A 13438-nucleotide genomic window follows, 5' to 3' on the forward strand; every position below is an offset into this window, starting at 1 on the left:
GCCTTGTCCTCCATTATGAACGGGCTGAGTCCCAACAAGAGCAACAGGTTAACTTCACTTATACGTGTACATATTGTTATATATATGTTTCCTATATTCATTCTCTTACTTGTTCTTATTTTGTTCTTAACACTGGTACTTTGGGTTGGAGCTGCTGTAACGAAAAGTAATTTGCCCCTGGATCAACAAAGTAATTCTGGTTCTGATTAGTATTTGAGTTTTGATAGTAATATATATCAACTCTATTGGTTTTCTAGTAAAATCAACCACAGGGATTATTTGTTGTCCTTTATCTTTAATAAATTATCCATGAAGAAAAGAAGTGCTTTATTGTTTGAACCCTGAGTCACCTCCACCAAGTCTTCAGTGCAGCTTTGAAAGGTTGACACCACACGAGTCAATATGAGACGAGACGAGACGAGATTCTCCACCAGACTAACATCTTCTCCACATCCACAGGATTTGTCTTTACACACGAGAAGCTGCTCATAAGTAACTTGTTGAACTAATGATCCACCAGGAGGCGCTGGACTAGGAGCTCAGTTATTATATTATATTATATTATATTATATTATATTATATTATATTATATATTGAGGGACCAGATGAGCTGATCTCTTTTAATGTGAACGTGTAGAAAACAATGGAGGAGATTAAAGTTGTAATAAGTGATCAGACCCTGTTGATCCTTTCACTGATGTTATTGTTCCATTCAGTTTGTTAAAAAGAGGAAACAGGATGGATGAGGAGGATGAACATTTATTGATAAAAAGGTCACATGTCCGCTCAGACACAGTAAACCAGTTTAAAAAATAAAATCAGTGCTGAGTGTCTTACAAAGTTTGCATAATAGAAAGAAAGGTTAGAAAACTTCCCAGAAATAGTGCAATTTTACCACCACCAGGAAAAGTCAAAGAAACCTGCTGCAAACGCTCCAGCGTCCACTGAGCCCCGGTCTTCTGGTCTACAGCACACGACACATGTTAGTGACACACAACAGGAACTGGAACACAAACACTACACTGTGTCAGTGGAAAAGAAACAAAACATGTTGTACTGCACTCAGAGCCAGTGTTGTACAGTCTGCCAGTGTCACAAGGTTTCACTTGTCACATTTTAAAGGACAACATGTCACTAAGGGGGTCCTCTAGATCCAGGTCTGGAGCCTCAGTCCTCTCCATTACAACCTCTACACAACAGACTGAAGGAGGTCTGAGCTCGGACACACAATTAATTCATGCAAATGAGTGGAGCGAGTTGCTGCTGAGGCCTGAAGGTGGTTGATGAGCTGGAGGTCTGCTCAGACCCACCTCACATGTCTCAGCTCGTCACACACTTACGATTCAACACACCTGCTACACAGCACACACACAGCACACACACAGTCAGTGACACACACAGTCAATGACACACAGTCAATGACACACAGCTGGGAGGAAGGGAGGAGCCAGAGCTGGTCCTAGATATACACAGACCTAGATCTACACAGACCTGGTCTATATAGACCTGGTCTACATAGATCTACATAGACCTGGTCTACATAGACCTGGTCTACATAGACCTGGTCTACAAAGATCTACATAGACCTAGACCTACAGAGACCTAAGCAGAGGCAGTAGATATATCTATAGGTCTAGATCTATGTAGAGGATCTATGTAGATCTATAGAGATCTAGACAGAACAGTCCGAGTTCCAAAGCCGAGCTGTTCTCTGGGCTCTGTCTAACGTCTGGAGAGGCTGCTGTGCTACATGTAGTGGTCCCTCCAGAGGACGGCCATGTCTCCAGTGTGTCCAGTGTGTCCAGCCTGAATGTGGACGCTGAGACGTCCCCCAGTAACTGTCTGTGCTCATGGAGTGTCCATGTGTGAGAGGAGGTGACAGGATTATAAAGCATAAATATATCACTGGTAGATTATTAGAGTTTCTGTCCCCACTCCCTGTGCAGATAAAGACTTTAGAAAGACGTCCATGGGTCCCCACATCCAGACAGAGGACCACGTCTGTCCAGGAGGACGCCGTCATCAGACCAGACTCAGAGCTGGTGGACAACGCTGTCGGGAGGCTGGACGGACACAGAGACGTCTGGACGAAGACGCTGCCACTGGAAGGTGGTGCTGAGAGAACCCACCTCCTCCTCCTCCTTCTCCTGCTCCTTGGCAAAGTCCATGAACACCTGGAGGACCAGAGACGAGGGACAGGAGGGGACAGGAGGGGACAGGAGACACCATGAGGCACCATGAGACAGCATGAGACACCATGAGGCACCAAGAGACAGGAGACACCATGGTTACCTGTATTAATCCTGTATTAATCCTGTATTAATCCTGATTACCTGTATTAATCCTGTATTAATCCTGATTACCTGTATTAATCCTGTATTAATCCTGATTACCTGCGTTAATCCTGTATTAATCCTGATTACCTGTATTAATCCTGTATTAATCCTGATTACCTGTATTAATCCTGATTACCTGTATTAATCGTGTATTAATCCTGTATTAATCCTGATTACCTGTATTAATCCTGATTACCTGTATTAATCCTGTATTAATCCTGTATTAATCCTGTATTAATCCTGATTACCTGTATTAATCCTGTATTAATCCTGTATTAATCCTGATTACCTGTATTAATCCTGATTACCTGTATTAATCCTGTATTAATCCTGTATTAATCCTGTATTAATTCTGTATTAATCCTGATTACCTGTATTAATCCTGTATTAATCCTGATCACCTACCTGCTCCAGAGTGGACTGGGAGAAGTTGTACTCCTCAAAGTTGAAGCTTTGCTTGGCTGAAGACAGAAAGATAAATTAGTGTGAGATGATGACGAGGTTTGTCCCAGAGTGTCTCAGTGTGTCTTCGTCTCACCGCTCTCTAACTGAGAGAAACACTTGGCCAGAGACTGGACGTCCTCCATGGGGACCTTATAAACCATCAGAGTAGCGAAGCTGCAGAGGAACAACAGAGGAAGACGGACAAGTCAGATCACACCTGGTCACAGCATCACATAACTCTGCCTCTAAGCCTGGACGGGGAACCAGGAACCATCATCAGGTCTGATCAGGGTCTAATGTGGTCTACACTGGTTTATTAGCAACCATGAAGAAGAACAAGTGTCCTAATGTCTCTAATGTGATGATGTGGACAAGTGTCTGAATCAGCTCTGATGTTCTAATGTGACAAATACATGTTTACATTAGTTTAAGGACCAGGAACCAGATATGAGACCAGGAACCAGATATGAGACCAGGAACCAGATCTGAGACCAGGAACCAGATCTGAGAGATTCATTCATCTGGATTTAACTCAGGAACATTAAAAACATATCAACGAATTCATAAAGATGGGAGGAGCTAGTGTTGAGTGGGAGGGGCTAGTATGAGGTGGGAGGGGCTAGTGTGAGGTGGGAGGGGCGAGTCTGACCTGTCCTGTCTGGAGGCGTGGGGGAAGATTCTGAGGATCTCCTTGTGCAACAGCGCCACCTGTCTGAGCTCCGTCAGCTCCTCCCTGAGTTTCACCTCCAGGCTGTAGCCTCGGCCGTACTTAGCCTTCAGATGCTGGATGGAGCCGATGCACCTGGAGGACAGAGAGGAGGACACTGTGAGGAGGAGGACACTGTGAGGAGGAGGACGCTGTGAGGAGGAGGACACTGTGAGGAGGAGGACGCTGTGAGGAGGAGGACGCTGTGAGGAAGAGGGCGCTGTGAGGAAGAGGGCGCTGTGAGGAGGAGGACACTGTGAGGAGGAGGACGCTGTGAGGAGGAGGACGCTGTGAGACATACCTGAGTTGTCCAGACACCATGATGGCCACACGGTCACACACGGCCTCAGCCTCCTCCATGTAGTGGGTGGTGAGGACGGCTCCACGCTCTCGGTTCCTGAACGCAGCACGAATGGCTCTCCTGGACGAAGGAGACAGGAGACAGGAGACAGGACAAAGAGTCCAGTGAGTAGGGACGTCCCCATCACTGTCAGGATGAAGACAGGTTCTGATAGGATGATATAAAAACACATCGTGTAGAAGAAGAACTAGACTAGAAGTGGGTAGTATCTCATTCAGCAGAAACAGTAACATATTCAGAGACCAGAGCAGATACAGACAGAATTAATAGTAATAACAGATTTTATTTTATTCCATTCAAACAATTAAAGAATCGGACAAACAAGAAGTAAATCTGACCACATGCGCTGTTTGGACTTGGGGTCCATCCCTGAGGAGGGTTCATCCAGTAAGACGATCTGAGGGTTCCCGATCATACTCAGAGCAAAGCACAGCTGCAACCAAACCACAAACACACATGAGGCTTTAAAGGAGTTCTTCTAAAGTCTGAACTGTGACAGAGGACGTCCACCGTGTCCTCACCTTCCTCTTCAGCCCCGCTGACAGACTCTTGGTTTGTTTGTTCACATGTTCCTGCAGCTCCAGAGCGTCCACCACCCTGAACACAACGACACCAGCAACAACAATCACACCAACAAACACAACAACAACAACAACAACAAACACAACAACAACAATCACAGCAGAAAATCACAGAGTCAGGAATTTACACAGAAGGAATTTATCAATGAAAATAATTTCTGTCTCTAATTTATCCACTGGTTTAGACCCAGGACTAGACCCAGGACTGGACCCAGGACTGGACCCAGGACTAGAGTAGACCCAGGACTGGACCCAGGACTAGACCCAGGACTAGAGTAGACCCAGGACTAGACCCAGGACTAGACCCAGGACTGGACCCAGGACTAGACCCAGGACTAGAGTAGACCCAGGACTGGACCCAGGACTAGACCCAGGACTGGACCCAGGACTAGACCCAGGACTAGAGTAGACCCAGGACTGTACCCAGGACTAGACCCAGGACTGGACCCAGGACTGGACCCAGGACTAGATCCAGGACTAGACCCAGGACTAGACCCAGGACTAGAGTAGACCCAGAAGTGTGTAGTTGTCGTTACTTACAGGCTGTTATTGAGTTGTGTTACTGTTGTGGTCCTTTCAGAAGGTAATTAAAGCCTGATTTCCATACATCGCCCACTTTAAATCACCGTTTCCATTACCAGTAGGTGGGCGGAACAAGGCCAAAGGGATAGTTTATAGTTTTCTGGGTACTTTTTAGAGACTAGAGACTTTTGACTTTAAGCTGATCACTTTAAACTTTCTGCTCTAATGACTGGAAAAGTAATTCTTGCTTTCGTTGTGGACCAAGCCGGAGGTGAAGGCTTTTCTGTCCTTGTTGGGACAGTTCACAGTGGGAGTTGGACGGGACCTCTCAGAACAACACGGTTTTCCAGCGGATCGCGGATCAGATGGACAAACTTGGCTTTATCAGGACGGTAAAACAAGTGAAGGAGAAACTATTTTCCGGCAGCCAAGGGGCTAAACAATACGAGTGGTGCTGACTGAAAGGTCCTGAAATGGTCTGAGGAGATGGACGTTATGTACGGCCACAGACCAGGGGACGCCGGTAGGAAGCTTGCCTTGAATCCATCACACCGCTAAGTTTTATCTTTTATTAGGTTCACTGAGTTCTGATAGAAGCTCATAGCTGCATAACGGTTGTTTTCTTTCGTTCACTGGTTGTGAGTTGTGAGTGGTGTAGAGGTACAGTGTGTATGGAAATCCAGCTTTAGAGACTAGAGAACCCTGTTTCCTCCCCTCCCTCCCCTGTAGACCACATCCAGGTTGTTGAACCTATGCTGTTGTCTGCCTGTGTTTCTCACCGTGTGATGATCCCCGGTACGTCCTGGCCTCTCAGACCTTTGACTGCGGCGTAGATCTCCAGATGTTCCTGCAGAGTGATCCTGGGCCACAGAGGGTTCACCTGAGGACAGTAGCCCACATGCTCCAGAGGATGGTCCACCGGATGGAACTCAGTGCTGTAGTCCCCCATCAGCACCTGGACATGAAAGGCTGGATGTAGGTGAGATGCACTCTGATACCTGGCCACCACCAGGAGGTTAGAAAACAAAGAACCTGTCACCTGAGAGGAAACCAGAGGCTTTAGAGCCCTTCTTTCTTCATTCAACTCATTCTAGTCCAGGGCCACATTCAGACCAGTTTAATGTAACACAACACAATAATAAACTATAAGCAACAACAACTAACCACAACCACTCCAGATGTTCCCCTTTGTGTTAGGGGAAAGAAGAACATTTTAAAAGAGTTTATATTTAATAATTTAATCCAGCCTCTAAAGAAAGAGAAGCATAGTTTCTGTTTAGTTCCAGGTCTCAGTGTTGTCTCATGTCCACAACTCTCACTAAAGTTAATATCTTCAGTGTCACTTTAGCACTTTGTCAATTCATTGTGTGGACCAGATTAGACCCAGAAACATCCTAAAAACTAGAACTAAATCCATCCTAATTCCTCTATCACCTATGACGAGAGCTCTGTGTTAGCTACTGAGACCAGGTCATTTCCCCCGTGGATCATTAAAGTCCATCTACTGTATCTACAGACTCTATCTACAGACACTATCTACAGACTCTATGTACAGACTCTATCTACAGACTCTATCTACGGACTCCATCTACAGACACTATCTACAGACTCTATGACTCCATCTACAGACTCTATGTACAGACTCTATGTACAGACTCTATGACTCCATCTACAGTATCTATCTACAGACACTATCTACAGACTCCATCTACAGACTCCATCTACAGACTCCACGTACAGACTCTACGTACAGACTCTATCTACAGACACTATCTACAGACACTATCTACAGACTCTATGACTCCATCTACAGACTCCATCTACAGACTCTATCTACACCTGGTACCTGTCCTGCGGTGGGGTCGGTGTCTCCAGACAACATGTGCATCACGGTACTCTTTCCTGCTCCATTGGGGCCCAACAGTCCAAGGACTTCCCCTGAAAAACAAACAGCAGCTCAAATTCATCCTCATTAACTTCTCAGGGTTTAACCTTCACATACTCTCACTGAAACGTTTGGAAACGCAACTGTTCAACCCCAGAGTTTTATCATAGGACACGAGAAGTGTTTTATTGTCCCTGAGTTAAATCCAGATCAATGAATGTCTCATATCTGGTTCCTGGTCTCATATCTGGTTCCTGGTCTCATATCTGGTTCCTGGTCTCATATCTGGTTCCTAGTAATGTCCATGTAAACATGTGTTTGTCACATTAGAACATCAGAGCTGATTCAGACACTTGTCAACATCATCACATTAAAAACATTAGGACACTTGTTCTTCTTCATGGTTCCTAATAAACCAGATCAGAGGGGGACCTTGTAGACCACATTAGACCCTGATTAGACCTGAGGATGTTTCCTGGATCTTCTCTGATTGGCTCAATGAAAACCACAAGACGATAACCTCACTGACAGATGATGGTTCCTGGTTCTAGCTGGAGGGTTAAAGCTTCGACAGAAAGGCTGAACAAACCTTTACGAACACAGAAAGAGACGTTCTTTGCTGCCACTTTGTTCTTCTTTCCAAAGGAAAACCCTTCTCGTCTACCCTTGTACTGCTTCCTCAGGTTACTCACCACCACCACCGACTTCTGAGGGAACACGGTGAATGAATGAGTGAATGAATGAATGAATGAGACTAATCCTTCAGAGGTAACGTGTGTCTGTGCAGCTCTAATGATTAAATGACCTCCTGACCTCCTCACAGGACTGACAGCTCAGAGCCTCCTTCACTCTGGCCTTCTCCATCTGAACGTCCTCGTCCTCGTTCAGCCCGTCCTCCGGGTTCCTCTCCGCTCTGGGCTTCGACTTCGATGAGATCCTGAAGAGGATGAACACATCAAGGATGACTTCACAAAACTGTGGAGGTTTCCATGTCAACGTCACAGAACTGAGGCTAAAGACGACGTCTGAACCACTGAATGTAACGGTTTAAATAAACCTGTAAACGAGACACAAAAAACTAATAAACCAGGACTATCTCCACAACAATGTTCTCCAAAGGTTCTAGTGAAACAGAACCAGGTCCACTCTCCATCTGGACATTAGGATCAAACCAAAGAACCCAAAGTTCCTCCACGTTGGGTTTTTACCTCTTAAAGTGAATCTGGCTCCAAAATGCTACTGATTCACTACAGGAGGCAACGTTCACACAATTCAACCTTTGGACATTTTATTTCTCCTGGACGTCATCACATTCTACCATTGAGCTCATTATACGATCCAGAAGAAGAGAGAAACCTCATTTAGCTTGTTTCTTGTGCAGATAAACAAAGATGTGTTAAAAGTATTCATGCACTGAGGCTTCCTGTCACCTGCAGAACTGATCGGTTTTCATGGTCCTGCCTCCGTAATGGATCTCCAGCCACCGGAGCAGGAAGAGCAGGAGGATGCACTGCAGGTATGGCTGAGAGACACACAGGGTAGAGTCAAACACATGTCCTCACATCACCAACGTCCAGGGATGTCTCCATTAACAGGACTGTTCTTCAGATGCCTCTAAAATATATCTAAATATATGAGCTCTCATTCTTGGTCAGGTCTCTCCTGAAAATCTCAATGATCTGAATGGGACAAACCTGGTTAAATAGAACTTATAGTGATAATAATAATAATAATAACAATAATAATTTAAATGAGACACGTACGGCTACGACTGAGATGAGCAGGTTCTTCCACAGGAAGTTCTCCTCGTAGACAGAGGGCAGGAAAGTGGCCTGGAAACAAAGATCAGATGTAAGAGAAGGGAGTCCTGGTGAGTCCTAGTGAGTCCTGGTGAGTCCTGGTGGGTCCTGGTGTCTGCAACCATCCTGAACCTGAGCCACTTGGTCTCACTGCTCTGTTTCTCCTCACTGCTCTGTTTCTGCTCTACTCACTGCTCTGTTTCTGCTCTACTCACTGCTCTGTTTCTACTATCCTCACTGCTCTGTTTCTGCTCTACTCACTGCTCTGTTTCTGCTCTCCTCACTGCTCTGTTTCTGCTCTACTCACTGCTCTGTTTCTCCTCACTGCTCTGTTTCTGCTCTACTCACTGCTCTGTTTCTCCTCACTGCTCTGTTTCTGCTCTACTCACTGCTCTGTTTCTACTCTACTCACTGCTCTGTTTCTGCTCTACTCACTGCTCTGTTTCTGCTCTACTCACTGCTCTGTTTCTGCTCTACTCACTGCTCTGTTTCTGCTCTCCTCACTGCTCTGTTTCTACTCTACTCACTGCTCTGTTTCTGCTCTACTCACTGCTCTGTTTCTGCTCTACTCACTGCTCTGTTTCTACTCTACTCACTGCTCTGTTTCTGCTCTCCTCACTGCTCTGCTCTGTTTCTGCTCACTGCTCTGTTTCTACTCTACTCACTGCTCTGTTTCTACTCTACTCACTGCTCTGTTTCTACTCACTGCTCTGTTTCTGCTCTACTCACTGCTCTGTTTCTACTCTACTCACTGCTCTGTTTCTACTCTACTCACTGCTCTGTTTCTACTCACTGCTCTGTTTCTCCTCACTGCTCTGTTTCTGCTCTACTCACTGCTCTGTTTCTCCTCACTGCTCTGTTTCTGCTCTACTCACTGCTCTGTTTCTACTCTACTCACTGCTCTGTTTCTACTCTACTCACTGCTCTGTTTCTACTATCCTCACTGCTCTGTTTCTGATCTACTCACTGCTCTGTTTCTACTCTCCTCACTGCTCTGTTTCTACTCTACTCACTGCTCTGTTTCTGCTCTACTCACTGCTCTGTTTCTCCTCACTGCTCTGTTTCTGCTCTACTCACTGCTCTGTTTCTGCTCTACTCACTGCTCTGTTTCTCCTCACTGCTCTGTTTCTGCTCTACTCACTGCTCTGTTTCTACTCTACTCACTGCTCTGTTTCTGCTCTACTCACTGCTCTGTTTCTGCTCTACTCAGTGCTCTGTTTCTGCTCTACTCACTGCTCTGTTTCTGCTCTACTCACTGCTCTGTTTCTGCTCTCCTCACTGCTCTGTTTCTGCTCTCCTCACTGCTCTGTTTCTGCTCTCCTCACTGCTCTGTTTCTGCTCTACTCACTGCTCTGTTTCTGCTCTCCTCACTGCTCTGTTTCTGCTCTCCTCACTGCTCTGTTTCTGCTCTACTCACTGCTCTGTTTCTGCTCTACTCACTGCTCTGTTTCTACTCTACTCACTGCTCTGTTTCTGCTCTCCTCACTGCTCTGCTCTGTTTCTGCTCACTGCTCTGTTTCTACTCTACTCACTGCTCTGTTTCTACTCTACTCACTGCTCTGTTTCTACTCACTGCTCTGTTTCTACTCTACTCACTGCTCTGTTTCTACTCTCCTCACTGCTCTGTTTCTACTCTCCTCACTGCTCTGTTTCTACTCTACTCACTGCTCTGTTTCTACTCACTGCTCTGTTTCTCCTCACTGCTCTGTTTCTCCTCACTGCTCTGTTTCTGCTCTACTCACTGCTCTGTTTCTGCTCTACTCACTGCTCTGTTTCTGCTCTACTCACTGCTCTGTTTCTACTCTACTCACTGCTCTGTTTCTACTCTCCTCACTGCTCTGTTTCTACTCTACTCACTGCTCTGTTTCTACTCTACTCACTGCTCTGTTTCTCCTCACTGCTCTGTTTCTCCTCACTGCTCTGTTTCTGCTCTACTCACTGCTCTGTTTCTCCTCACTGCTCTGTTTCTGCTCTACTCACTGCTCTGTTTCTACTCTACTCACTGCTCTGTTTCTGCTCTACTCACTGCTCTGTTTCTGCTCTCCTCACTGCTCTGTTTCTACTCTACTCACTGCTCTGTTTCTGCTCTACTCACTGCTCTGTTTCTGCTCTACTCACTGCTCTGTTTCTACTCTACTCACTGCTCTGTTTCTGCTCTCCTCACTGCTCTGCTCTGTTTCTGCTCACTGCTCTGTTTCTACTCTACTCACTGCTCTGTTTCTACTCTACTCACTGCTCTGTTTCTACTCTACTCACTGCTCTGTTTCTACTCTCCTCACTGCTCTGCTCTGTTTCTACTCTCCTCACTGCTCTGCTCTGTTTCTACTCTACTCACTGCTCTGTTTCTGCTCACTGCTCTGTTTCTACTCTACTCACTGCTCTGTTTCTACTCTACTCACTGCTCTGTTTCTACTCACTGCTCTGTTTCTGCTCTACTCACTGCTGTTTCTACTCTACTCACTGCTCTGTTTCTACTCTCCTCACTGCTCTGTTTCTACTCTCCTCACTGCTCTGTTTCTACTCTCCTCACTGCTCTGTTTCTACTCTCCTCACTGCTCTGTTTCTACTCTACTCACTGCTCTGTTTCTACTCTACTCACTGCTCTGTTTCTCCTCACTGCTCTGTTTCTACTCACTGCTCTGTTTCTACTCACTGCTCTGTTTCTACTCTACTCACTGCTCTGTTTCTGCTCACTGCTCTGTTTCTACTCACTGCTCTGTTTCTACTCTACTCACTGCTCTGTTTCTGCTCACTGCTCTGTTTCTACTCTACTCACTGCTCTGTTTCTACTCACTGCTCTGTTTCTACTCACTGCTCTGTTTCTACTCACTGCTCTGTTTCTACTCTACTCACTGCTCTTTTTCTACTCACTGCTCCGTTTCTACTCACTGCTCCGTTTCTACTCTACTCACTGCTCTGTTTCTGCTCACTGCTCTGTTTCTACTCACTGCTCTGTTTCTACTCACTGCTCTGTTTCTACTCACTGCTGTGTTCTGGACTATGCTTCCACCAGTCTGCGAGCTACAGGAGTAAACCCACCCATGGGGGTAAAGGAGGGAGAGGTCTGGTATATGAACTCTGTGAGCTCCTACCTTGGTGATGCAGTTGAGACAACCCATCAGAGGATACAGAGGGTTGAAGAAACACAAGATGTTGTGCAGGTTCCTCGTCAGTTCAGGGTTTACATTCACAAACAGCTGGACAAGGGTGGCTGAGACCACACACACCTGAGGGACGAGACATTCATTCAGCCTTTAAGAGCTACGTCCTGATGTCAGGGAGGAGGAAGCTTTCCTGTCTCACCATCATGGAGATGACAGAGAAGAAGTCCCTGTTGCTCTGGACTCGGGCGAAGCCAAAAGAAAAGACGTAGGTGAAGAGGACGATGGCCGGGCCGAAGCCGACGATGCAGAGGACCTGAGGAGGAGAGAGGAGTCAACTCCTGAGCCAGTAACCAGGCGTCTGTGGTATGTTTGAGTCAGAGCGGAGGTACAGACCACAGCCGTGAGGTTGCTGGAGGTCAGCAGGTTTCCAGTGTGGAAGGAGAACAGGACGATGGTCATGCTGGAGAGGATAAGGTAGTAGAAGGGGATGTCTACCGCCGCCTGGCCGCACCAGTACGCCGACGGGACCAGGCCCGAGATACGCAGCGTAGAGCGACACTTGATCTGAGGACGGGACGAGACAGGATCAGAGAGGATGAGAGGGGGACGAGACCAGATGAGACAGGATGAGACAGGACGAGACCAGATGAGACGGGATGAGACAGGACGAGATGGGATCAGAGAGGATGAGACAGGACGAGACCAGATGAGACGGGACGAGACCAGATGAGACGGGACGAGACCAGATGAGACAGGACGAGACGGGATCAGAGAGGATGAGACGGGATCAGAGAGGATGAGACGGGATCAGAGAGGATGAGAGGGGGACAAGACCAGATGAGACGGGACGAGACAGGACGAGACCAGATGAGACGGGACGAGACGGGATGAGACAGGACGAGATGGGATCAGAGAGGATGAGACGGGACGAAACCAGATGAGACGGGACGAGACCAGATGAGACAGGACGAGACAGGACGAGACCAGATGAGACGGGACGAGACCAGATGAGACAGGACGAGACGGGACGAGACCAGATGAGACAGGATGAGACGGGACGAGACCAGATGAGACAGGATGAGACAGGACGAGACCAGATGAGACAGGACGAGACGGGACGAGACGGGACGAGACAGGACGAGACCAGATGAGACAGGACGAGACCAGATGAGACAGGATGATACAGGACGAGACCAGATGAGACAGGATGAGACAGGACGAGACCAGATGAGACAGGATGAGACGGGACGAGACCAGATGAGACAGGATGAGACGGGACGAGACCAGATGAGACAGGACGAGATGGGACGAGACCAGATGAGACAGGATGAGACAGGACGAGACCAGATGAGACAGGACGAGACGGGACGAGACCAGATGAGACAGGACGAGACGGGACGAGACCAGATGAGACAGGACGAGACCAGATGAGACAGGACGAGACCAGATGAGACAGGATGAGACAGGACGAGACCAGATGAGACAGGACGAGAAGGGACGAGACCATATGAGACAGGATGAGACAGGATGAGACAGGACGAGATGGGACAGGATGATACAGGACGACTTCACAGCGTGAGGCCGATACTGAGGCCGATACTGTTATCTGACAAGACTCAACATCTGTCTCTGTCTGTTTAGTGGACAGATGAGACCAGAGTAGAACAGTTTGGTTTAAATGTTTGGGCATCGTCATGTTT

The 13438-nt window shown here is 47.0% G+C and overlaps 1 protein-coding gene across 1 annotated transcript in view; it reads right to left on the bottom strand.

Annotated features, from left to right (window-relative positions):
* Nucleotides 1–743: 743 nt before the first annotated feature.
* Nucleotides 744–13438, bottom strand: part of abca5 (ATP-binding cassette, sub-family A (ABC1), member 5) — a 28078-nt gene continuing 15383 nt past the window's right edge. The window contains exons 20-35 of the mRNA XM_047608825.1: nt 12132–12302; nt 11938–12051; nt 11727–11861; nt 8599–8667; nt 8266–8357; nt 7649–7772; nt 7425–7539; nt 6797–6888; nt 5730–5905; nt 4369–4444; nt 4186–4280; nt 3788–3907; nt 3430–3582; nt 2875–2954; nt 2742–2797; nt 744–2174 (exon numbers count right to left, since the gene is read on the bottom strand). Coding sequence (XP_047464781.1) covers nt 2034–2174; nt 2742–2797; nt 2875–2954; nt 3430–3582; nt 3788–3907; nt 4186–4280; nt 4369–4444; nt 5730–5905; nt 6797–6888; nt 7425–7539; nt 7649–7772; nt 8266–8357; nt 8599–8667; nt 11727–11861; nt 11938–12051; nt 12132–12302 — 1809 coding nt within the window. The 3' untranslated portion in view covers nt 744–2033. The remainder of the gene's footprint in view (nt 2175–2741; nt 2798–2874; nt 2955–3429; nt 3583–3787; nt 3908–4185; nt 4281–4368; nt 4445–5729; nt 5906–6796; nt 6889–7424; nt 7540–7648; nt 7773–8265; nt 8358–8598; nt 8668–11726; nt 11862–11937; nt 12052–12131; nt 12303–13438) is intronic.

Source organism: Mugil cephalus, chromosome 16 (genome assembly GCF_022458985.1).
Source record: "Mugil cephalus isolate CIBA_MC_2020 chromosome 16, CIBA_Mcephalus_1.1, whole genome shotgun sequence".
Taxonomy (NCBI): Eukaryota; Metazoa; Chordata; class Actinopteri; order Mugiliformes; family Mugilidae; genus Mugil; species Mugil cephalus.